The sequence below is a fragment of the Chinchilla lanigera genome, unplaced genomic scaffold (assembly GCF_000276665.1).
Source record: "Chinchilla lanigera isolate Chin_1 unplaced genomic scaffold, ChiLan1.0 scaffold00094, whole genome shotgun sequence".
NCBI lineage: Eukaryota > Metazoa > Chordata > Mammalia > Rodentia > Chinchillidae > Chinchilla > Chinchilla lanigera.
Window position 1 is genome coordinate 7869894 of NW_004955495.1, and position 25219 is coordinate 7895112.

The following is a 25219-nucleotide window of genomic DNA, read 5'->3' on the forward strand; positions in this document are numbered from 1 at the left end:
CAATAATAATAATGATAGCAAAACAAAGCAAAAACCCATTTTCCCCAAATTGCTGTTTACGGTACAAATCAGAATCTAGGTCAGAAACGGGGAATGAATGAAATAGAAGTTTTACATCTTTTTCTTTACACACATACTCAAACACTTATAAAGTTGTGTGTGTGTGTGAACATTTTATCTGTTCTGATGTTGGGAAATGCACTCAGAATCCAGAGTATGCTTTGTGTGCTACACTACTGAGCTACATATCCCCAGCCCCTCCTTGTAATTTTTGTTTTTAATCAACACATAATTGTACATAATTATGGGGTACAGTATGATATTACATTACTTATATGCAGTATGTAATGATCAGATCTGTTTGTCACCTCAGGTATTATGTAGTGTTGTGAACATTCGAAATTCTCTCCACTAGCTATTCTGGAAATGTAGTTGTCAACGGTAGTTAGCTTCCTATGGTACAGAACATTTGAAGTTATTCCTCTGTGCATCTGTGTTCTGCCCTTTTTCTGCTTTTCTCAACCATTGGTAACAGTGCTGGGATTATAGGCATGTCCCACTATGCCTGGCTGATCCTAGGTTTTACATCTTCCACACCTAAGTACCTATATATAGCATCGATAATTCTATGCCTGACAAGATATTGCAAGTCTAACAATAGTCAAAAAGATTACAAAAAATGCAGCCATGAGTTACAGGCTGATGGTATAGCTCAGTGATAGAGCTCTTGCCTAGCATGCGTGAGGGCCTCAGTTTGATTTCAGGCACCTTAAAAAAAATTATTACAAAGCCAGTACAATTTAAAGCAACAGAAAATCAATGTTAACATAGTTGTAGAACACTGCAACCAAAATAGAGAATCTTAAAAGAGACCCTAGTATGTTTCAAAACTTAGTAGTTATTACAGTACAGGTCACTTCTCTAAGCCCTTATGGCTAAGTGTTTCTGAATTAATTTGGGTGTTTCAGAAAGACTGTGACATAGGATTGATAACCTCCAGCAGGATCTGGGAGAAATGCCTTGTATTTGCATAATCAATAATTCAGGTGACCTGTACAAGTAGGATAAATAAAGATGGCATAAAAATGTAGTGTTTAGGGCTGGGGATTTAGCTCAGCAGCGCAGCACCTGCCTGGCAAGCGCGAGGTCATGAGTTCAATTCCCAGTACTGGAAAACAAACAAACAACAACAAAAAATGTAGTGTTGGCTTATTTTTTGTTGTTGTTGTTTGTTCGTTTGTTTTTTGTTTTTTTTCCATTACCGGGAACCGAACTCATGATGTTGCGCTTGCCAGGCAGGCACTGTGCCACTGAGCTAAATCCCCAGCCCCAGTGTTGGCTTATGTTCTGCCACCAAATGAGTTTTTTGAGGGAATCTTTTGTTTTCTAGAGCATTTAGGATTTCAGATTTATAAATAAGGGAGCGTGGATTTGTATTTTAACTCAGTGGGAAATAATAGCTTCTTTTATAAACTTCTGGACAAGAAAATCAGATCCCTGCTTTGTACTATATATTAAGTCCCAGAAAATGTAAATGTAAAGCAAAGGAAAAAATGTATATGATTTGTTTACTTTGAGTGTTAATGCCTTTCTGAGCAAACCAGTAAATCCAGAATCCAAAGAGGAGTTGACCTCACTGAAACACTGGGCAGGTAGATGATGTACAGATCTGCAGCCTTACTAGGCTTGCTGGTAGGGCACAGAAGTGTCCAGGCAGCAGCACACATTCTTTTGTTTTTATGCAGCAGCAAAAATGCCACAGTGATAATATCTGATACTAATGGGTTTTGTTTCTTGAGACTTGGTCTCACTTTGTAGCTCAGGCTGGCCTTGAACTCGCTGTGTAACCCAGGTTGGCTTTGAACTTAGTGATCCTTCTTCCTCAGCCTCTAGAGTGCTGGGACCACACCTGGCTCTTGTTTCTGGAACCTGGCCTCACCATGTTGCCCAGGCTGGCCTCCAACTCCTGGGCTCAACCCATAAAGGCAATTAGAGGAAGCATGAATTGCAATTGGTTTTTTTTCCAGTATAATCAAACACTATTACTTTAGGAAGACCACTTGGTTCGAATTCAAAGCATCAGCCTGGAAGTATTTACTTCTGTTCTGGTGATTATTGGGATGAAAATCTGGAAACAACCTAAATGTGTCTCAGTTTGGAGAGCTTGTAAAATATCCATCTGGGCACCTGGGAGGACGCTTATGTGATGGCAAGTGAGAAACGTAGCTGAGTGGGATCTGTGGTCCACCCTGATGGTGTGCCTCCATAACTGGATATGAGCATGCATGAGGTTTGTTAATACTTTCCTAAAGTAGTAGAGAAAGACAGGTGAATGTGGAATATGGCATAGAAATAAGAGAGAGGCTTTCTGTGGTCTGGGGCTCAACAGGGTTTCTGGAAGTGGCCTTCCCACATAACAAAATAGCACCCTTGTCCATTTTCTGCTTAGAGCTTTATGATGGTGACAGTGAGATTGGCCAGGATTCCTACCACTGAGGACATAACATAACAGCCTGATACAAATCCTTCCACACAAAATAATTGGGGCATGGTGTACAGATTGTTCACACACACCTTTTTTCCCCGTGGTACTGGGAATTGAATTCAGAGTCTTTTTTTTTTTTGAGACAGGGTCTTGCTATGTAGTTCAGGCTGGTATTAAACCTAGACTGGCCTTGAACTTGTGGCAGTTCTCCTGCTGAAATTATACCATTATGCCCAGCTCCTAGCCTTTTAAAGTATTTTTAATATTTTATTTTGAGACAGGGTCTCCTTGTGCAGTTCAGGCTGGCCTTAGCCCAGGCTGGCCTTGAACTTGCAGTGATCCTCTTGCCTCAGTCTCCTAAGTGTTGGGATTACAGGCTTGCGCCACCACGACCAGCACTTGAGACAAGAGTCTTCATCAGTTGCTAAATTGCCTGGGCTGGATGTGAACTTGCGTTCTCCCTGCCCTAGCCTGGCAGAGCGCTGGGACTGTAGGTGTGCAGGACATGTGCTCTGCTACATTTTCTTACTATGCCAATGGAGAGATAAGCTTGATTTTAGGGATTGCATGGTGTTCTTTCAAATATATGATTTATTTCTTCATTACTCCATTGAAGAACATTTTGGTGCTTTCCAGTTTTTCAGCCCTACAACCAGTGTAATTGTGTATTTCCGGTTCTTAAACTCAGGGCTAGGAGGTACTGATGCAAATTATCAAAACTGCCTTCCAAAAACCATGTAAAGATTTATCATCCCACCAGCAGAGAAGTGTCTTTACAGTCTTCCCACTGCCGCAAGTATTTCTTCATTCCCTGTATCCTGTAGGTTAAAAGGACATACCTCACTTAAACTTTTTTTTTGTTTTTCTGGTACCAGGAACCGAACTTACGACCTTGCGTTTGCCAGGCAGGGGCTGTGCCACTGAGCTAAATCCCCAGCCCCACGTCACTTAAATGTACTGTTTGTATTCCAGTTTTTAAATATTGTCCCTTTTGACCCTATCATGCTACTTGGATGTTACTGCAGTTGATTTTTTTAGGGGTTGCACATTTGGCTTTTAAAGTAGTTTTCCTTTTTTGTGTGTGGTACCGGCATTGAATCCAGGATCTTCATAGTAAATCACATACCCAGCCCTTTTTTGAGATACAATCTCTAAATTTCTAAGGCTGGGCTCCAACTTTAAATCCTCCTGCTTCAGCATCCCTGAGTGCTTGGATTACAGGCATGTGCCTCCAAGCCAAGCTTAATAGTTTTCATAAACATACAGAGCTATATACAGCTATCCCTTTAGTCACTCACAAAGTATGGAAGGATGGAGCATTTGACCAAAGGTCAGACCAGGTCGTGTTTCCATACTTCTGGAGTGGCCTCACTGCCCGCCTCAGTCTGGCTGGATGTGATGGCAGAGCTGGGGTGAGCTGGAGAGCGGTCGGGTCGGGTCGGGTCCGGTCGGGTGGGATGGCCCTGGCTCCAGGAGCGGCTTCTCCAGCCCTGTCTGCCCTGCCCGCAGCTCATGATGGAGCAGTCCAAGAAGTCCTCGCTCATGGTGGCCCGCAGTATCCTCAACAACAAGCTCATCAGCAAGAAGCTGGAGCGCTACCTTAAGGTGAGGGAAGGAGCAGGCCCCGGCCCTGCCCCGCCTCGTCCCCCGGGTCCACCACCCTTCACTGCCACCCCTCACTCCCTGCAGGGCGAGAACCCTTTCACCGACAGCCCGGAGGAGGACAAGGAACAGGAAGAAGTGGAGGGCGGCGCTTTGGAAGAGACAGCGCCCGGCGAAGCGGTGGGGGCCGCGACTGGGGCCCAGGGCATCCCTGCACCGCCCCCTGTTCCCCCGGAGCCGGCACCCGAGAATGCGTCTCCGCCGCCGCCGCCACCCCCCGAGGAGGAAGAGGAGGGCGCCGTGCCCTTGCTAGGCGGGGCGCTGCAGCGGCAGATCCGCGGCATCCCAGGCCTTGACGTGGAGGATGACGAGGAAGGCGGCGGGGGCGTCCCGTAACCCGGGCCGGCGGGGCCGAGGCTGGAAATAGAGTCAAATAAAAATTTTCCCCCGACCAACGCGTGGCGCTGTCCTTGGGCGGTACGGAGGGAGTGTTGCGCCTGCGCACAGGGGTGAATGGGGGTGGGACGCGCCTGCGCGGGCTTGACTCTGACACCCGGACTCAACCACAATTCCCGACATGCTGTGGGCGCGAACCCTGAGAGTAGATGGGGCGGCAGGGCGGGGCCTGTGCGAGAGCCGGCCAATGAGAGCATGCAGGAGGAGTGACGCGCGCATCTTCCAGTAGCGGACGGCGGAAGGTACGTTAAACGCGAGCGTCCTGTGGAAGGCTAGGAAAAGGGTTGGCTGGCGGGCTGCGTTGGAGGCATGGAGCAGGGCTACGGAGGTCAGTATGGGCTCTTCGGCGCGGTGTGGGAAGGCGCGCTGTGGGAAAGGAAGCCGCCTGGGCTTTCGGCTAGAGCGCGGTGACTGCAGAGCGGCCCTGTGGAGAGGCGGCAGCGGCGCGCGCGCGCACCCCATTGGGGTTCGGCGCAGTCGCTCCCGAAGAGCCGCGAGCGGATTGGCCAGCAGGGGGGCGGGCGGGGCTCAGTGCGGCGGTGGGATTCGGGGGTCTCCTCGGTCGGTCCCGGCCGTCGCAGTCTCGAAACGTCGGCGAAGCTCGGCTGGGCCCCGGCGCTGGCGACCTGGCTGTTTTCTGTCCCGCCTTCCTCTTCCGAGGACGCCACAAAATGGCGGCGCTGGGGGGGGGCGGAGCGTCAGCGCGCGGCTGCGATCCGCGGCCGAAGTCGGGCTGCCGGAGACTCCGCGCTCCCTTCCTGGGCGGGGGCTCCGCCCGGGGGGCTTCTCCCGGGGGCCTTGGCAGGGCTCGCGGCTGGCGCACGTGGCCCGGGACGCCCGTCCCGAAAGCCGCCGCAGGCGCCTGCTGTGTGCCAGACTAATGCTGGCTTAGGTCCGTAGAGACGACGGCCAGGATAGGACGAGGCGGGACCAGATATTAAGTATTCTCTCGTGCGAAGTTGGAAACGTGGTGTTTTCGGGTTTAGACGACGGAATGGGTGTTCTTTTTTAGGTTGCTCCGTACGGTGGCCTGGCGGAGCCAAGGGGCGCTGTAGGCTGCAGCGTGCCCTTACCCCATTTTCCTCCACCGCCCGCTCGCCCTAGGGCCTATCTACTTCCTGTCTCTGGAGTCAGCCTCCACAACTCTGGAGGCCTTACCCTGTGCTGAGAGCCAGATTTGCTCGCGAGGAGTACTTAACGTACAGGGTGGGGCTCCGCGGTTTGTAGAAGAGGTCGGGGTGGTCTGATCCCTGGATGCAGCTCCTGGAGAAGGCGGGATCCCCCCCGCCGCCGCTTCCCGGTAGCGGGGATTGAACGCAGACCCTTCGCACCAGCTCTAGCTCTTCTTAAAACTTGTAACATAGGTTTTCACAGACGCTAAGTTGCCCCAGCTGGGCTTAAACTTAGGATTCTCCTACCTCATCCTCCTGGAGTGCTGGCCTTACTGGTGTATTCCAGTCAGGCCCAACAAAGCCTAGATCCTGAGATGTGGCAGAATCCCAGTAGAGGGAATTGCCTGAAGCTTGTGGTTGGGTGTCTGCGGAGCTCTAGGAGGACACACAACCTGGCTCTGCTGGACTTTCACAGTCTGGCTGGATCTTCGTTTGTTTTCCTACCTGGTATTTTTGCTAGAAATCTCAAGTTGTGCCCTTACAGTTGCAGTCCCCTGCCTCCTACTTTCTAAAACCTTGAAGTTACTGCTGCCTCCCTGATTTTTGTCTCAAGAAATGTGTTGAGGAAGCTGGGGATATAGCTCAGCAGCAGGGCATCTGCTTGGCAAATTTGAGGTCCTGAGCTTGATTCCTGGTTCCAAAAAGAAGAAAAAAGAAATGTTTTGAGATTAAATGAATAGATCAGTGCCTCATAAGGAAGCCCCAGGTTGGTCACTTGTTAGAATCTGCTTTCTACTTTTTTGCTGTACCGGGGGGAGGGTGTAGCCTTTAGAGATGATCAGAGGGCTAATGTCAGTCACAGTAGGACCATAGGTCAAGTCCCGTAACTTGTGAGCCTTTGCTTTCTCATCTCTTGAGCAGTCAGGGACCACAACACTTGCTGGTTGGCTGTTGTGTAGATACACAGTGACCCGTCAATCAGTTAGTGGTGGGGGTTCTGGTGAGGGAGATGAGAATCCGTCCTGGTCTCATCAAAGTGATGTCCTCTGACAGTATAGACAGCCAACTACCTGTGTCCAGCTGTGTGCTGCACTCTAGGGACACAGAAATTTTAAAAGTGCGATTTACACCCGCCTGCATAGAGGAATGGGAAGGCAGTCTGATGCATTAGGGCCGGGCTGAGGCCCTGGAACTTGAAGACCCAGGCAGTCATTGGAGGGCTTAAAAGCCACATGGAAGTGAAACTCAAAGGGCCATGGTTTATGTCACCAAATTCCCAAGTTATGTTCCCAGTTATGGGGTATCCCCAGCGGCAATCTGAGCTGGTTTTCCAGCTGTGTGGGCCAGACAGATTGGGGGACGCTGTCATACCTGTGTCATCTTTAGTTGTGGATTGAGGCTTGGAATGGGGAGGTTCTGTGTCCAGGTTCCTCAGCAGATGATGGGCAGGACTAACTTCCAAGCGCAGTCCCCTCCCCTCTTCTGTTTTTTACTCAGCCTGCTGGGGTAAGATGATGCAATCAACCAGTGTGGAAGTAACTTTTAGAGAGAAGGTAATGCTGGGTTATGCTTCTTTCTTGTAAGGTGGGCACTGAACTAGCCTGTGAGGCGATCCCTTTAATGTTGCAGTGCCACAAAACTGCGTTCTTTAGTGTGATAAACAGAATCTTAACATTATTGTCTTTTTGCAGGGTATGGGGCCTGGAGTGCTGGACCCGCCAATACCCAGAGTAAGTGGGACCTGCATCATGAGTGAGGCATTGGCTTCCCCCACCCAGGGCCCTAGCAAGGCAATACCAAGCCAAGGGTCAGCAGACTTTTCTTCTACTGGGACAGATCGTAGTTGTCTTCAGGTTTACAGGCCATGTTGTCTCCATAGTGCACAATCAGCATAGACAATACGAAGTGGATGATGACGTGCCAGTATTTATGTGTGTACACTGAAGCCTGTTCCTTCCTTGCATGTGTTATAAAATAGTCCATCATAGCAATTTTTTTTTTAATTTTGCTGTAGATAAATATTTGAGAGCACAGTTTTCTCTGTAATAACTTTTTCAGGATAGTTGTAGATTTAAATAATTCAGGTGGTACATACAATTCCATATGTGGTATTTACATCATGGAATGTCCTTTTGGGTGTTTTTTTGTTTTTCCATTTAGAAATGTAAAACCCATTCTTAGCTTGAGGGCTGTACAAAAACAAGGCAGTGAGCTAGATATGGCCTGGGGCTTTTGCTGATCTCTGCCCTAGAGTCCAAATGGTGAGTTTCACCATTTGGAATTCTGAAGCATGCTCTCTGGTGGGTAGGTTTTTTTTGCCTTCTGCCAGCCACTGTTTTAGGAGATGATGACTTCCTTACTTTTATGAGCCTTGGATCGGCCCCTAGCACCACTGGAAGCAAGGCCACTGCTCAGCCTGTCACTGTGTTGCCAGAGGCCGTCTCCCTGGTCACTCACTTGTGGCATATAATATTCTCTGCTCAGTTGAGTTGAACATGAGTTTCCACTGCTGCCTCATTAGTGCGCTTGGCAGTGCCTGTGCTCTGGCTTCTGGTGAGGATTGATCCTTCGTAAGGGCTCTGCCCGGGGCACTGCACAGCCATCTAGTTTAGTGGGAGGGATCGTGGCTTCCTTTTCCGGCCCCAGTGGAAGAAGCCAGGCTTACCTGGGAGGAAGCCCTGAAGATGTTGGCCCCTGTTCCGTAGGAAATGAGAACAGCAGGAGGCAGCTGAGGGTGCTCCCTGAGCACTGTTGTGACCATGGCTTCCCGGCTCCTCTGGAGTGTAGCACATGCCCCTCCAGGGTGGTTTCAGGTACTTTTGTTCAGCCTATAAAGCTCTGGTGTTTTTTTTTGTTTCCCCTCAGGTACATATGGAAGCGGTGTGGCCAGCTGGCAAGGTAAGTCCTTTTGGGAGTCTGCCAGTATGCCCTGGGCTCTGTACGACCACCCCTGCCCCAGCCTGACTACTTGCAGCTTTTCTGAAGGCGGGAGGGCAGGTCAGCCCTTCAGCAGGTTTGTGTGGATTTCTTGGCTCTCTTGAGCATGAGACCAGTCCTTGCTGCTGTTTGAGCACAGGGTGCTGAGGGGAGCCTGGGCTGCACCAGCCCAAGAAGAGCTTGTTACAAAAGGGTTTTGGGTGTGTCAGTGAGAGCAACCGCTCTTAGGTGGATCTATCAGCAGCGCACACTGCCGTTCCTGGCCTCTCAGCCTCCTCTGGTTTGGGGTGAGGAGATAAGTTGTAGAGTCTGACCCAGGAAACTCAGTGCTCAGAGCTGAGGCCTCCTGTGCCTCTGGCCTCCCCCTGTTGCCTCTTGGCTGGTCACATGCACAGTGTATGCCAGCAGCACTTGGTGCTGTGAACTTCGTCCTTGTCAGTGGACAGTGGGTGCTCTACATATGCGTCTGCCTAGAGCAGCCTTGTGGCTGCCAAGGTCTGACTTCCCCCCTCTCCCACCTCTTCCCTCTGACAGGTTATGACAACTACAGTTACTATGGTGCCCAGAACACCAATGTCACTGCAGGAGCAACCTACAGCTATGGCCCAGCTTCATGGGAGGCCGCCAAAGCCAGTGATGGTGGCCTGGCAGCCGGTGGCCCTTCCATGCACATGGCCTCTTATGGTCCAGAACCATGCAACGACAATTCTGACTCTCTTATTGCCAAGATCAACCAGCGCCTGGACATGATGTCCAAGGAAGGAGGCAGGGGCGGGAGCGGCAGCGGTGGGGAGGGCATGCAGGACCGGGAGAGGTGATTATGGATCTAAGCCCTTCCCTGGGGGGCCCCTGCCAACACAGATGTGCAAGTAGGGATGGGTACCTGCTCCTCCTTGGCTCACCTGAGTGCAGCAAGATGAGCTGGTGCATTTGGGGTGAAGGGCAGACCACTGTAGCTCCCTAAGTTGCTGGTTTCCTAAGCAGGGGCTTGGTCTATGGACTGAGAATTCTTATTTCTGTATCATGCTAGTCTTGGTGGTCATGACCAAGGGCTCCATGTCCTTTGGTGATGTTCAAAGGCGGATATTTTTCTGCTTTGCCTTCTGAGCATGGAGACAGCATGCAGGATGGTTCCAAAGAGGGCTGCAGGGAGGTCAGCTTCGTGGGAGGTGTTCCACTTATGGCAGAAGAGGGTGGGGGCGGACAGCCTAGGTGGCCTGGAAAAGGTCCCCAGGCACTCCTGATAGATTTTACTTTCTTTGTAGCTCCTTCCGCTTCCAGCCATATGAGTCCTACGATTCTAGGCCTTGCTTGCCCGAACATAATCCCTACCGCCCCAACTACAACTATGACTATGACTTTGACCTGGGGACCGACCGCAATGGCAGCTTTGGTGGGCAGTACAATGACTGCCGGGACCCAGCCCGGGAGCGAGGATCCCTTGATGGCTTCATGCGAGGCCGGGGCCAGAGTCAGGGCCCAGGCCCAGGCCGCTTCCAGGACCGGAGCAGTTCTGGCACCTTCATGCGCAGTGACCCCTTCATGCCACCCTCAGCCTCCACTGAGCCCCTGAACACTTCCTGGAATGAGCTAAACTACATGGGTGGACGAGGCTTGGGAGGCCCCGCCCCAAGCAGGCCGCCTCCTTCCCTCTTTTCCCAGTCCATGGCCCCTGACTATGGCATGATGGGAATGCAGGGGACAGGTGGATATGACAACGCCATGCCTTACGGATGTGGCCGGTCACAGGCTCGGATAAGAGATCGGGTGAGTACCCACTGTGTTCTGTTGGGCCTCCTTGGCTTTTCCTCTCAACAACTCCCTCTGTTGAGGTAAAATTTACATGCTACAAGATGGACTCACTCTTTAAGTCAGGGTTCCACTGTTAACAAGTTTAGGGAATTGTGCTGTCTGTCATTGCCACAATCTAGTTTTAGAACATTTCTACAGCCCAGAAACATAACAGCAGCAGTCTTTCCCCGTTCCCTCCACTGCCCTTTTTAGCTGCTCATCTGCTTTTTGTCCCTGGCTTTGCCGCTTCTGGACAATTCATGGCAGTGAAATTGCACATGTGGCCTTTTGTGTCTGGTTTGTTCACTGAGCTTGGTAATTTCTTTGAATTTTAACTATGTCGTCTCTTTAGCTTTTTGAAAAGCCCTCTTCCTGCCTTTGTTCTCTGATCTTGCAAACTCTCTGTTCTTTATTTCTGTGGGGTATCTCACTGCCCCAGGGAAGTGGTACATGGGATGTGCTTGTATCTGTAGCCCAGGAGGAGAGGGTTTGACCGCTTCGGACCAGAGAGTATGGGCAGGAAGCGGAAGCAGTTTCCAATGTTTGAGGAGCCGGATGCCAAACTGGCTCGTGCTGACAGCGAAGGCGATTTTTCGGACAACGGTACATCTGGGGCCCAGCAGGTTGGGTGGGTATAAGATGAGTCCATTCCCTGCCCTGTCTAAGCTGTGCATACACAGTTCTTTGGGTGGCATTTCCTATTATCCCTTGACCCCTGTTGTGGTCAGGACAGGCTCTCACTCAGGGTACTGCTTGGGAAAGCAAAATGGAATGGGTGCCCCTGCCCAGGGACTGACTTTTCCTATTTCCTTATGTCTGGCAGATGATGGAGCTGGTGACTTCCGGTCAGGAGATGAAGAATTCCGGGGTGTAAGTTTACCTTACGGGTCAGCCCCTTTGGTCTCAGAGGCTTTTTTGTTGTTACTCGTTCTCACAAAGAGGTGGGAGCAGCTACTCCAGTAGACTCCATTCTGTACACCTCCGAGTGGATTTGGTACCACAACCTACAGGTTTATAAGTGTTGGGACTGCAACGGTCATTCTCTTCCCAAAGTTTCCAGCACCTTCCCATGCCTCTCCTGTGACCTTGGAGTGTTGCACCTGGCCACTTATATGATAAATACAGGCTAGCAGACATGTAACAGGGTGTCGTTGGCTGCTGGCTGTGTGCCGGATGCTGGCCTGTGGCTTCATTCTTCAGTTTTTGTGGCCCATGCTGAAAGCAGCATCTGCCCTCCCTGCTGTCTGCAGATGCTGACCCATACAGGGGTGGGCCTCAGAAACCACAGTGGCCTGAGAAGGCTATTCCCATGTACTTCTGGTGGCTAGACAGGTAGTAGGGCGGGAGGTTAGAGGAAGCAACAACTTTTCAATTACACTTGCTCCCCATTCACCTGCCTTGGGGGATAGGCTTATCGCTTAGACTAGGAATCTGAAAGTCTCCTGGTCACTAATGTAATCTTGGGCTTGTTGCCTAAGGAACTGGGTCTGTTCATATTTTCAGTTAGGATTCAGTTCATTTGTTAGAACACTGACTGCATATAAACAAATGTGTTGGTAAAGCCCATTTTCAGTCAAGAATGGTGGAAGTAGGCCGGGCACTTAGCTCGGTGGCACAGTGCCTGCCTAGCAAACATAAGGTCCCGAGTTCTGTTCCAGTACCAAAAAAAAAAAAAAAAAAAGATGAAATCAGTTAGGCATGATTGCTGGGTGTGGTGGCACACAGCTGTGATCCCAGCACTCAGGAAGCTGAAGCAGGAGTATTACTATGAGTTTAAGACCAGCCTGGGCTTACACAGTGAGACCTTGTCTGAAAAAAACAAACAAAAAACAGAATTATCACACAAATCAGAATTTCTTAACCAACCTTTGGTGGACAAGTTGCTAGCATTCTGGGACGTGGAACTGTGGGTATGAATTTTCTAGGGGTAGATTCTCTAGCGGTAGAAGTAAAAGAAGGTCAGTGACTTAAAGATAGAAAAAGCCATCATCATGGTCTAGAGGCAACCAGTAGTAACAGGACACTCAGGCTCCAGGTGGAGGCCCTCAGGCGTGTCCTCCCACACAGTGCCTGTTTCCCGAAGACCCAGCATCCTGGGTCTTGGGGCAGATGCCACACACCAGGTGGTGGGAGGGGGTAGACTGGCTGTGGAAAATTCTAAACATGACTCACTGTCTGACTTTACCTGGGCCCTTTTTCAGGAGGATGAATTCTGCGACGCTGGGAGGCAGAGAGGTAGGCATCACCCAGTGTCCCTACAGTTTTTCTGTGTCTGTCCCATATTCACTCCCCAGCTTCTAGTCAGGGTGGGCTTTTGAGCCAGCTGGGGCCTTGCATGGAACCCATCACTTGGGATAGAAGAGGGGCTGTGGTTGCTGAGTGGGCCTAGGTCATCTCAGTCATGGCGCTCATCCTCAGGCGTTGCCCAGTGTCTGAGGCAGCATTTGCTGGAAATGAGCCCATTCACCTACTCCGTGTGGGCTGGGGAGTGGGGTGAGGTATCTCTGGGTGTCTGTGACACTTGTGGTAGGGAAGGAAGTATCTTAGAAACTTGAGAGAGATGAGGCTCCCTCTAGCCACTTCTCTGTCCCCCTCTGATCAGTGCAGGTCACTGTACTGTTCTCTCCTGGGCTTCACTGTGTCCAGTTTTCCCCATTGCCAGCCCAGAGCTGTGCCCTCGGCCTCTGTGCTGGGGCTCTTGGCAGCTGTAGTACAAGCAGGGGTGGCCTGTCAGGTGGACCCAGGCTCAATCTCAGGAGAGAAGCCATCACTCGGTGTAAGTCTCATCAGGTCCAGGACAGGAGACTGACCCAAAAGCCCAAAGAAAGAAGCAAGAACGAAAGAGCAAGGTCATGCCCCTTGGAGGGACCTGGAAAAGCAGCCTGAGCCATAGTTGCCTTCATCTCTGCCCCTGTTCCCTGGGTCTGTCCATAGCTGGTCACTGCAAGGATCCTGGGCGGGCCCTGTGTCCGTGAGTGATGAAGGCCCTTGCCCTAGCCAACCTTCTGAGTGCCCCACCCGCCAATGTGTCGGAGCAGCTGTTTCCATAGTGCGGGACTACACCAAGTATTCAGCAGCTCATGCAGCAGGGTAAATGCTAAAGCAAAGGTGACATGTTTGTTGCGCACAGGTCCTGCTACCTACCCGGGATGACTTTGCTATTAAACAGCAGTCATAGTTTCAGGCAGTGACCTCTTGCCAAAAGTCCCACACGCCCTTTTGAGAGGCTTCTGAGCAGCGCCCGCCGGTCGCCATCTTCGTGGGACAGTCTCGGGACTGGCTTCAGGGGTAGGGGTCACAGTTCAGATGCTTATCCAACGTTGTTCAGCATCCGGCCTCTGGCCCGGGCCTTAGGACCTGGCCTGGCCTCACACTGGGATGCTGGCCGCATGGCTCTGCCAGGAGCTCCTGCGCTGGCCCCAGGGGGCACATGGGAGGACCAACTGGTCTCTTCCCATTTTTGTTTCCAGGATTACTTCCTGTGCAGCCTGGGAAAGCGGAAAGCCCTAGGTTGGCAGTTTTTTGTGAACAGAAGATAGAGGATGGGCCAGCAAGGACTGTTAATCCTGCTGGGCCCCTAGTTCAGACAAAGCCGACGGGGACTGTCATCGTGGCCCACCCAGAGGTGGGGGAGAGAGGGCGGTACAGCGGCTTGCTTTCCTTTTTGAGCCTCCCAGCTGCTGCCTCAGTCTGGAGAGAACAGCTCTCCTTACATGACAGTGGGAGAAGACTCAATGACAGGGTACCAGGTTGGACAACCAGGCTGGGGCAAGAGAGCAGGCGGGCCATGTCAGTGGGATGGGCAGGTCCATCCCAGCCTGCCAGCTGCAGGAGTGAGGTGACTCCTCTGGGTCCTCAGCAAAGGCTCTTGTCCAGCAGGAGCCTTTGACACCCCTCAGTGCTTTGGGGTGTCCTGTACCTGCCATGCTGTGAAGGCAGAGGCCAGGCACGGTGCAGCAGCCAAGCTGCAGCCCATGCGTGTCTGGAGCTAGCTCCTCTGCAGGCCCCTCAGGGCATCTCGAAAGGACTTCTCTGTTACAGGAGAGAAGGAGGAGGAGGATGAGGAAATGAAGAAGAGACGAGAAAAGCAAAGGAGGAGAGACAGGATGCGGGACCGAGCAGCGGACAGGTGAGAGGAGTCAGTGGGACATTCAGAGGTGAAAAGTGGGGACAGAACCCTCACTAAATGGCACTTGATCTGGGCATTGTCTGGGCTGTTGTGAGCTCATCTGTCCTTAGTGCAGGGGAGTTGGGCTTGACCTGGCTCCAGGTATCAAGAAGTCTTAGCTAAGTTTGTGGAGAACGAAATTTGGTAGAGTTGATTGGCTGGGTGTGGTGGTGCACGCCTGTAATCCCAGCACTCTGGAGGCTAAGGCAGGAGGATCGTTGTGAGTTTGAGACCATCCTGGGCTACACAGTGAGAGCTCAAGGCCAGCCTCAACTGCATAGCGAGACCCTGTCTCAAAAAGAACACCCCCCAGAAAAAAAATCGGTAGAGTTGAGAGTAGGGGAAAACAGGTAAGGTTAGGTTTCTGTTCTTGCCGGAAAAGTTGGGTTTCTATAGCTGACTTGCTCCTGGAATTGTAGCCTTGCTGTTGGGTTTTGTGGTCCATACCCGCCAGGGAGCTAACTTTTCCCCCACTAAGCCAAAAGGGTGTCCGGTCCCCACATTTTGGTATTTGGCAGTCTAAAAGGTAATCTTCAAAGGTGCGTTGGTGCTCTGTCCAAATCTGAACCACTTCTGGAGTTCAACATAGGGAGAAAACATGTATAGGTGGTCCTGTCATTTAGACATTGTCTGGAAGTAGAATAAGAATACAAAAAGCCAGGCGTTGGGGCTGGGGATTTAGCTCAGTGGCACAGTGCCTGCCTGACAAGTGCAAGATTGGCAGTTCGATTCCCGGTACCGGGAGAAAAACCCAAAAAGCCAGGCATGGTGGCACATGCCTGTAATCCCAGCAGTCTGGAGGCTGAGGTAGGAGGATCTTAGAGACGAGCCTGGGCTACAAAGTGAGTTCAAGGCCAGCCTGAACTGCATATGAGACCCTGTGTGAGAAGGACAAAAAAAAGAATACAAAGAACCTGGACACATTGGCACTAGCCCAGAATCCCAGCACTGAGGGAGGCGAAAGGATCAAAGTTTGAGTTCTACCGAGGCAGTTTAACAACATTGTGAAACCCTGACTCAAAAATAAAAGTGTGTTGGGGGAGGGATTTAGAAGTGCCCCTGTGTTCAATCTCTGGTGGTGCAAGGAAGAGGAAAAACAGAAAGGTGTTACAGTGGCCACACCATGTACTGCCTCCCAGTTCCATTATTGAGGTCTTCTGTGTAGCCTAGGTGGCCTTTACCACACACAGCTGCTTCACTGTGCCAGGTTCCTTTTGTGACTCCTAAGGGGTGTCTTTGCCTTAATACTCAACTGGGACAGTGGTTTTCACGTACATAAAAATACTAAAGTAAAAACGCTAACACCTGGGCATGATGGCACTCACCTGTCATCCCAGCACTCTTGAGAGGCTGAGTCAGAACTGCAAGTTTGAGCCCATACAGGGCAATTTAGTGGCTTAGCCAACCCCCTGTCCCAAAAAGTTCAAAAAGGTCTGGGGATGTAGCTCAATGCGGAGACCTTGGGTTCAGTTCCCAGAACTGCAAAAACAAATAGTGCTAAAAGTAGAGGTTGGGAAACCAGGTTTATTTTTTCCTAAGTGGTATAGAAACTGATAAAAACTTGTTTTTCAACAGAGAAATGATAGGTAGGTTAGGTCTGTATTCAGGCAACATGGAAACAGAGATGCCTTGACTGACATATTTTTGCAGTACTGGTGATAGAACCAGGGCCTCATGCATGCTAAGGAGGCACTTTACCACCAACCTACACCCCTAGTTCAACGACTGACTGACTGACTGACTGACTGTTTGCTTTTTAAAATAAGATCTTGCTTTGTAAGTCAGGCTGGCATTGAACTCATTTTGTAGCCCAGGCTGGCCTCACACTCTGATTGACCCTCCTCCCCGAGCCTTCCAAGTGCTGGGATTACAGGCACGGGCTACCAGGCCTGGTTCTCTGTTTTCTTGAAGACATCTTCAGACTTTGCATTAGTGACTGAGGATCTCAGAAGGATTAGAGAGATTGTCAGGGGAGGTGAAGTACAGCAGGGAGAGCTGAATCCATTGCCCATGGGTCTTCTGAAAGCGCTGTGTGCAGACCCTCCTGTTCTCTTCACTCCTCTGTTGGTGTGTATCTGCAAAAGCATCCCCGGGTGCTGATCATATCAGAGCCAGGTTTTGGGATTGGAGCGTAACTTTAAGAGGCAGAGCATTTGCCTAGCATGCATGAGGCCCTAGGTTGAGTCCCCAGCACCACTAGAACAAAACTGTGCCAGTTGCTGGCAGCCAGCAGAAATCTCAAGTTGGCGGTGGAGGGATCCTGAGTGCCACAGGGCTGTACCCTTAACCCCAGCAGGGCTGGAGTCTGTTGGGAAAGCGCATCCCATTCTGGGGCCAGGGTGCTGCAAGCTACTGTTTCCTCTTCATGTGCAGCCTGGTTGTATTTAGTGAGACCTGAGAGCACACCACAAAGAAGCGCCATCTTCCCTGTAGAACTTCGTATGTTTTCTTTATACCGGGTCTGTGGAAGACGGACCTTGGGTTATGTGAGCTTTAAATTGTGAGCTCTTCCAAAAATTTTTCTTCACGTGAAACAAGGTTGCCATAAGTTATCCCTGTGGGTTGGACAGACTCAGCTGAGTGAGAAGCTAAGGAGTTAAACTTAGGGCCCAGATCAGTCAGTTGGACCTTAGGGAGCCCACAGTTTCAAAATACCACTACCCTAGGGTGTTCTGTTAGGGGCCTTTGCACCAGAGACTGGAATGTCACTGAGCTAGTACATGAGTCATTTTCCTGAAATACTTCTAGCACTGTGTTATGTTCTTCAGATGCTTGAGTAACCGCTGTGCAACCCCTGCTAGAAGTTACAAGTCTTGTGCTAGTTTAGAAGTCACATTTCCTGAGACCATCTGTAGAGGCACACACCTGTAATCCCAGGGAGAGACTGAGGCAGGAGGTTTGCCTTGAGCTTGAGGTCAACCTGAACTGCATATTGAGACTTTGTCTCAAAAAAAAGAAGAAAAGAAATTACATTTCCTTCTCCGTTTCACCTGTACCCAGGGGTGGGTGTGTGTCCCTATCTCACTGCTTCTCTTTCCATTTTCCTTCTCCAGAATTCAGTTTGCCTGTTCCGTGTGCAAGTTCCGTAGCTTTGAAGATGAAGAAATCCAGAAACACCTGCAGAGCAAATTTCACAAAGAGACACTGCGATTTATAAGCACTAAACTGCCTGACAAGACAGTGGAGTTCCTTCAGGTAAGGGATGTTTTTCCTTTGCCACAGAGTTTCCGGGTGACCCCTTGCACAGAAGGGGAGGGAAACCGGAGCCTTTAATGTGGTCGAAGCTTTTCCCAGATTAAAACAGCTGTGTAAGTCCCCAAGTCACAGAGGGACAACCAAGGGCTCTGGAAGTTGTGCCCATAGAGCTGCTCCAGTGACATCTTACAGCCCTGTGAGTGATTGGGAAGTACTCCACAGACACTACCCTCATTTCACTCTGTGCCATCTTCCACCCTCTAGGAGTATATCATAAACAGGAATAAGAAAATTGAGAAGCGGCGTCAGGAGTTGATGGAAAAGGAAAGCCCGAAACCAAAACCAGACCCTTTCAAAGGTGAGTTGTGACCCCATGGTGTAGGTTATTCTGGATGATCAGAAGTGTTACAGTCAGAGTTTGTAAGGGAAACAATACAGGACACAATTTATAGAATTATTTTATAATCACCCAGAAAGTGAAATGCAAAAAGAGTACAGGAGATCTGTCCACACACTAGAGACCCAGGTAATCCAGCTGATGGGCCTAGAGCCCATGGCAGTGCTCCCTCCACAAGTTCAGCTAGAGGCCAAGAACCCAGGACAATGTCTCATGCAAGCCTGTTTCAAGGATTTGTGCTAGGAAGGCCCAAAGGTCCATGTTGAACGCTAGAAAGTCTGTACCAGTGGGATGAAAGAACTGTGCCAGCAGGCTGAAAGATCTGCACTGGAGCCAGGAAATGACACTCAAAGTAAGGACTAAAGCTACCCTGAAAAGAACTGCAGCCAGCCTCAGCAATAGCAAGGTCCTGAGCTCCTCTGATAAAGACATGAAGAGAACAGCTGAATTCATATCAGGAAAACCAGCATGACAAGCCTCTGTAGGAAAATCAACAGTACACCTTTTCCTCTCTAGTTCTCTTTTGTGTTGTTGACGACAATCCTCAGGTGGGCCTCCAATACCCAGCACCACGCTGATTGAGTTTATTTGGGTGCTACAAGTTGATCGCCCACTGTTTTTTTGTTGTTGTTTTTTTTGTGGTTTTTTTTTTTTTTTTTTTTTTTTTTTTTTTTTTTTTTTTTTTTTTTTTTTTGTGAGACAGGGTCTCGCTATGCAGTTCAGGCTGGCCTTGAGCTCACTTTGTAGCCCAGGCTGGTCTTGAACTCCCAACGATCCTCCTGCCTCAGCCTCCTGAGTGCTGGGATTACAGGGGTGCGCCACCACACCCGGCTCTAACCACCCATTGTTAATCCACCACACAAGGCATTGGCAGGACCCTGGAAACTCAGTGCAGTTGGACATAGTGCACACCTGTCATCTTACTTGCTTACGAAAGAAGATCACAAGTTCAAGACCAGTCTGGGTGACTTAGCAAGACCTGTCTCAAGGGCTGTAGACATGGCTCAGTGATAGAGTGCCTGCCTAGTGTGCACAAGGCTCTAGGTTCCATCCCTGGCTTAGGGCTGCTGGGAATGTGAAGTCAAGTCCTATGGGAAGTGTGACCTAACGGAGATGAGGCTGCACCAGAAGCTCATCAGTGACATCAGGCAAGCTGATGTTTTTTCCCCTTGGAAGGAAGAGAGGACTGGAACAATAAGAACGGTTACCATGTAAAATTCCCAAGTATAGAGCAGACTACACCTGTCTCATATTGTGTCCTAACTGAACCCTTAGTGTTGGAGGGAGATTTGGGTGTAGTGGTGGTGCCTGTGATCCCAGCACTCTGAGGGCTGAGGCGGAAGGATTCAAAGACAGCCTGGGTTACATAGTACAGGACCACCTGAGCTGCATAGCAAGACCCTGTTTTAAGAAACAGCAACAAAGTAGAAAATGTGAGCCTTGCTGGGGAAACTGAGGAGGCATCACTCATTTGGGTTCCATTGCAGGGATTGGCCAGGAGCACTTCTTCAAGAAGATTGAGGCTGCACACTGCCTGGCCTGTGACATGCTGATTCCTGCACAGCACCAGCTCCTCCAGCGGCACCTGCATTCTGTGGACCACAACCATAACCGCAGGGTGAGTCCCCTCTGGGGGGTGAGTGCCTGAGAGGACATTCCTGGGCTGCAAGGGTAGAGGATAGATCAGAACCTTCTGTGTCTTACTGGGAGCATGCACATGTATAGGGCTTCTTGCTACATTTCATCGAGTCTCTTGTTCCCTTGGTTGTCTTTTCTCATCCTTCCAATCCTCTCATACCGAGGGGAAAAAACATCAGCTTGCTTGACATCACCCAGTTTTATTAAAATGTGAGCCAGACTCCTTGACACACACCTGTGGTCCCAGCTTTTTAGGAATCTGTGGCCAGGAATTCAAGACCAGCCTGGACCTCATAGCGAGGACCCATCTTAGAAAAATGTTTTGCTTAGAAGAAAAAATGTGTTGCTTAGAAATGATCAAGTACCATCGCTAAAATTCTGTTCTGGGTGTTCTCTGTAAATCACCAGATAAACTTGCAGTTGCTGAAGATGATGTAAGATGAGCCTGGGGGCCTGAGTTTTGGACTGGATTAGTCCTAACTGCCTGATGGGCCTGAGGCTGAGTGTTTAACCCAAAGGTCAGCAAGGCAGGGGTTTTAAGTCAGATCATAGATACAGTTGGCCCTCAGCCCTGAGCGCCACATCCATAGATTGAGCCAAGAGTAGATCAGAAACAACTAGGGGTGGGTATTGTCTCTGTCATTCCCCAAACCACGATTGCAACAACTGTATTTATGTAGCATTTACATTGTATTAGGTTTAGAAGTCATCTAAAATGTAGGAAGAGTGTGACACATACCTGTAATCTTACCACTTGGGCAGCTGAGGCAGAATGATCATGAGTTCAGGGGTAGTCTAAACTACAGAGAGATCCTATCTCAAAAAGGAAAAAGCAAGCCAGCCATTTGATGTAAGGGATTTGAGTGTCTGGATTTTCTGAGGGGGCCTGGGAGTCAGTCCCTAGCACATAGCGAGGAGTAACTACTTTGTGCAGGCCCTGGGATCTGTGCCTAGTGATAAACAAAAGTAGCCACAAACGATAAGGAGTGTGTGTGGCTGTGTTGGGTCTGCTGGCAGTCCTTACGGTCCTCTTCTCTGACATCTCCTATCTTTAGTTTTTCCCAACTAATATACATGGATATCAATAGCTGCCCACCCATCTCCCAGTACTAGATCAGCAAAAAAAAAGCACTCTACAAGCAAGGTATTAATGTATGCATATACAAGCTCGCAAACAGCCATCTGGGTGGTGGCATTCATACTTAATAAAATTATCACGAAGGCAGTATAACCAAAAAGTGACAACCCTTGCCCATTTTTCCTATTAAGTCCCTAATACTTATAGTTTTCTTTTTCTTTTTTTCATAACGCTTATAGTTAATAGTTTGCTTCTGCACATGGTATGTGGTTATCAGTGGCCTGTCTTTGTGTTTATCTTATCAAGCTTTTCTATCTGGTTGCATCATCTACCTCCCAAAGGTTGTTTGGTGCCTTCTGTCATTGTTGGAGCCTAGCATTTCAAGCTTTGCCTCAATGAGGAATGATAGCTGCCCCTTGGGATAACCAGTGAGTCCTGGTTGCTTTGTTTTCTTGGTCCTCTGGTCTTCTCAAAAGCCCATGTTTGGTTCCCTCTGCAGTTGGCTGCTGAACAGTTCAAGAAAACAAGTCTCCATGTGGCTAAGAGTGTTCTGAATAACAGACACATAGTGAAGATGCTGGAAAAATACCTCAAGGTTTGTGCTTGGGAATCGGAAGGACAGGATAAGCTCTTGAAATGGAGGATGAATATGGCATTGTGTCCAGTGCAATGTGTAGCATTTCCAAGTCTTGAAAAATTGAGGGACATTGGAATGCATCAGGCAAGGATATGTAATAACGGGGTTTCTAAGACAGTGCTTGCCTGGGGATGGGTACTGCTTGACTAATCACTGTCAGTGGTGTTGACCCACCTCGAGAACTCCTGGTTGTCTGGCTATAATACATGGTGCAAATGATGGTGAGATGCTCTTTATAAATGGTTCAAGCCAGATGTGGCACATCCCTGCAGTCCCAGCTACTTAGGCTGAGGCAGGAGGATTGAGAGTTCAAGATCATCCTGGGCCTACACAGTGAGACCCTGTCTAAAAGAAAGAAATCCAGGGGCTGGGGATTTAGCTCAGCGGCAAAAGCGCTTGCCTGGCAAGCGCAAGGTCGTGAGTTCGGTTCCTGGTACCGGAGAAAACCCAAAAAAAAAAAAAGAAAGAAATCCAAGGTAGATTGCGAATTGTTAAGGCTTGAATCTTAAGAGCTTTACACATGCTAAGTACATACTCTACTAAGTGAACACACTACATCCTCTAACCTAAGCATTGTATTTTTAAAATATATTGCTTGATTTTGGAGTAATACTGTAGTTTCCTTCCAGGGTAGAGAAAATCTTAGCATAAAGTTTGACTTCTGAATGAGTCAGACTTGGTTTTGAATTTTCACGCTGATGTTTAATAATTTTGACCTCAAGCCAAGGTACTGGTCTTTGTTTTGAGTCTGTCTTTATCCATTAAATTGGCACAACCTTTCGGTTAGGAGTCATGAAACTACAATACAAAATAATCTTTTCGGGAGCTACAGTGTGATTCAGTAGTAAAGTACTTGCCTAGCGTGTGCAAGGCCCTTGATTCCATCCCCAGCACCAAAAAAAGTGAAGAGGTGGGAGTTGCAGAATAGTCTGGTGAAGCTTTTCTGAGATGTCTTTTTTGGATCTGTGTGCTCTGAGAACCTGTAGAATTAACCCATGTGCTGTGGTTTGTTTCTCTTGTGGACTCCCTCAGTCATAAAAACCTGAGCCTCTTCAAGCTCTCATTTCTTGCACTGATCTGTTTCCTCTTTATCCAGGGCGAGGACCCTTTCACCAGTGAAACTGTTGATCCTGAAATAGAAGGAGATGACAATTTAGGCGAGGATAAGGAAGAGACACCTGAGGAGGTGGCTGCAGCAGTCTTAGCAGAGGTGATTACAGCAGCAGTGAGGGCCGTAGATGGGGAAGGAGCTACTGCTGGAGAGAGCAGTGAAGAGCTGACCCAAGGGGAAGGCCCGGTGGACATGGCGGCCGCCAGCAGTGAGCTGCATACTGAACAGTTGCTGGAAGAGCAGGCCTCCTGTGGAACAGCATCTGAGAAGGAGAACCCTGAAGCTGAGGCTGATAGTGAGGCTGCTGAGGCCAGAAGTGAGCCAGTAACGCTGGCAGCAGGGGCAGAGAGCGCCACAGTCGAAGCTGCCCCTGTCCCGGCTGTCGTGGAAGCTGAAGTGGGACAAACTAATGCAGAGTCCAAAGATGATATTCCTACGGAGTGATCCTCCTTCCCTGTTTCAAGGGATGTGTTAAATAACGTGTTGCTCTTTCTTTGGTTTGTAAGCAGTACTAGGGCGTGTTACTGGAATGTGCTGTAAACTAATTCTGGTGAAGACTCGGCCGCCTCCCTTACAAGCTTCTCTTACGCAGTTGCATAGCTTCCCACCTTGGCCTGAAGGTTGCAGAGGTTGTACATTCCCCTCAAGCAGCAGTGATGTCTTTTTAGACAGCAGATGGAATAATAAAATTTGGCTAATTAGCTCTTGATACTTGGCTTGGATGCCACCTTTGCTTTTTCCCTTTAACTTTTCTTACTAGTCAGGAGCAATTCAACCATAGGAATGTATCTTGCTTGAGCATTTTTTTTTTTTTTTTAAATTGTAGGCACTTAGTTTGGCCTTCACTTTTTTTTCCCCCTTCAATACTGGGGATTGGACCCAGGGCCTTTGCACTGAGCTACATTCCTAGTTCTTTTTTCTTTTGAGAAAGGGTCTTGTTAAATTGCCCAGGCCGGGCTTAATTTTCAGGCTTTGGCTTTGGCTTTGGCTTTGGCTTCTGCGTTTGTAGTATGCACACGGCAGTGTGAGCCTCGCTAGATGTGGTGGGATCTTGCTGACGTGGATGTTGGCCATGCAACAGCAGTGAACTCAAAAGGCCTGATGCATCCAACAGACCTGCACCATGAAAGCACCTGCTTGACCCAGTCTTCATTCCTTACTGAATCTTTTTTGTTCTCATGTTTTGTTTTTTTTTAGCTCTGGGGATTGAACCCAGAGAACACTGAGCTACATCCTCAGGCTTTCCACCCCTAGTACTGAGGGTTGAGTCCGGGGACTTCCTACTGAGCTCCATCTCCAGCTCTCGTTATTTTACATTTTGAGATAGGGTAGCACTAAGTTACTAAATTTCCAGGCTGGGCTTGAATTTGGGATCCTTCTGCCTCAGCCTCTGCAGTAGCTGGGATTAAAAGCTGTGCCATTGTGACCAGCACTTTTAGTTTTCACGCATTTGTGTTCCATCTCCACATTACTTCAGGTTGTTTTTTTTTTTCTTTCAGTTAATCATTGAGTTAATCTTGCTTAAGTTCACTTAAAAAGAAAACCATATGTCACTTGCATGGATGGAAAAACTAAATTTGCATACCTAGAAACCATCTGTAATTAAGTAAACATGTTTTAGATAAATGCTTTTCCTTCTAGAAAAGGAGGCTGGCAGGTTTTGAAGGTCGCACACACCAGTTACACTATCATACAATCAGAGCTGGATGATCTTCCCTTTGAAATGAGACTGCTGGGTCTGTTTTCCTTATAAACCTCTGAAGTGTGTAGTCTCCTGTGTCGGGAAACACTGGCCAGTGGGAAATGATTAGAAAAGATGCAGTGGAATACTTGATGAGCATCTACTGTATACCAGGTGCTAGTTTGTCATAAATATCCTAAGATATGGGCACTGTTGTCAGGAACCTTGTTGGAGGTACAAGATGAACATTTACAGAAAAGTTAATGTTAGAACTTAACACTGAAATAAATGGCTTGATAAGCAATAAAGTATTGCCTCTGAATTGTTTCTGTTCATCTTTCCTTAATGTTGCTTACGTTGGGCCTAGGGATCAAGATGTGGAGGCACATACCTATAAACGCAGCACGTGGGAGGCTGAAGTGGGAGGATCACCAGTGAGTTTGAGGCCAGCCTGAACTACATGTAGTGAGACCTTGTTTCACAAAAAATGGGGCTCATTCACAGGTTCAGTTTGCCCTTTGAAGCCCATTTTTCATGGTTTTGTGCTGGGGATTGAACCTAGGACTTCAGTACATGATAAGTACTCTTACCTTTGAGCCACACTCAGCCCAAAGCATTTTCTCCTAAAGCAAAAAGGAAAGATGTTTACAGCATTGCATGTATGCAGTGTGGAAAAGAACAGCATGGTGTGATGGCACATGGTTTTTTTGGGTTTTTTTCTGGTACTGGGAATCGAACTCAACCTTGCACTTGGCCGGGCAGGGGCCGTGCCACCCAGCCCGAATGGCACATGTTTGTAATCCCTGCAATTGAGAAGTTGAAGTAGGACCATACCATAAAATTAATCCCAAATTGAATGACTTACTAAGACTGCCTTAAAATTTAAAAAGGGCTGGGGATGTAGCTCAGTACAAAGGCCCTGGGTTTTGAG

At 49.0% G+C, this 25219-nt stretch overlaps 2 protein-coding genes across 4 annotated transcripts in view; both read left to right on the plus strand.

The window, feature by feature from the left end:
• Window positions 1-4539, plus strand: part of Akap8l (A kinase (PRKA) anchor protein 8-like) — a 35094-nt gene extending 30555 nt beyond the window's left edge. For both annotated transcript variants that reach the window (XM_005406080.2, XM_005406081.2), the window contains 2 exons: window positions 3995-4090; window positions 4175-4539. In XM_005406080.2, the coding sequence (XP_005406137.2) occupies window positions 3995-4090; window positions 4175-4483 (405 nt within the window). In that variant the 3' untranslated portion in view covers window positions 4484-4539. The remainder of the gene's footprint in view (window positions 1-3994; window positions 4091-4174) is intronic.
• Window positions 4540-4761: 222 nt separating this feature from the next.
• Window positions 4762-23316, plus strand: Akap8 (A kinase (PRKA) anchor protein 8). 2 transcript variants are annotated; one of them, XM_005406083.2, is made up of 14 exons: window positions 4762-4871; window positions 7347-7385; window positions 8521-8553; window positions 9127-9406; window positions 9858-10359; window positions 10857-10986; window positions 11207-11253; window positions 12585-12618; window positions 14425-14512; window positions 17605-17746; window positions 18011-18104; window positions 19631-19761; window positions 21359-21454; window positions 22593-23316. In XM_005406083.2, the coding sequence occupies exons 1-14, from the start codon at window positions 4853-4855 to the stop codon at window positions 23049-23051; spliced, it is 2094 nt and encodes a 697-aa protein (XP_005406140.1). In that variant the 5' UTR covers window positions 4762-4852; the 3' UTR covers window positions 23052-23316. The 2 variants fall into 2 exon arrangements, with proteins under 2 accessions (XP_005406140.1, XP_005406139.1); XM_005406082.2 differs by lacking the exon at window positions 4762-4871 and adding an exon at window positions 5493-6421.
• The last annotated feature ends 1903 nt before the right edge of the window (window positions 23317-25219 follow it).

Bases quoted from the DNA above. Each gene is read 5' to 3' on its own strand.
- Akap8 (XM_005406082.2), top strand. From the start codon at position 6,388: ATGAATAGATCAGTGCCTCATAAGGAAGCCCCAG. The intron at 8,554-9,126 runs GTAAGTCCTTTT...TCCCTCTGACAG, and splicing joins CGGTGTGGCCAGCTGGCAAG to GTTATGACAACTACAGTTAC. The intron at 10,360-10,856 runs GTGAGTACCCAC...TTGTATCTGTAG, and splicing joins AGGCTCGGATAAGAGATCGG to CCCAGGAGGAGAGGGTTTGA.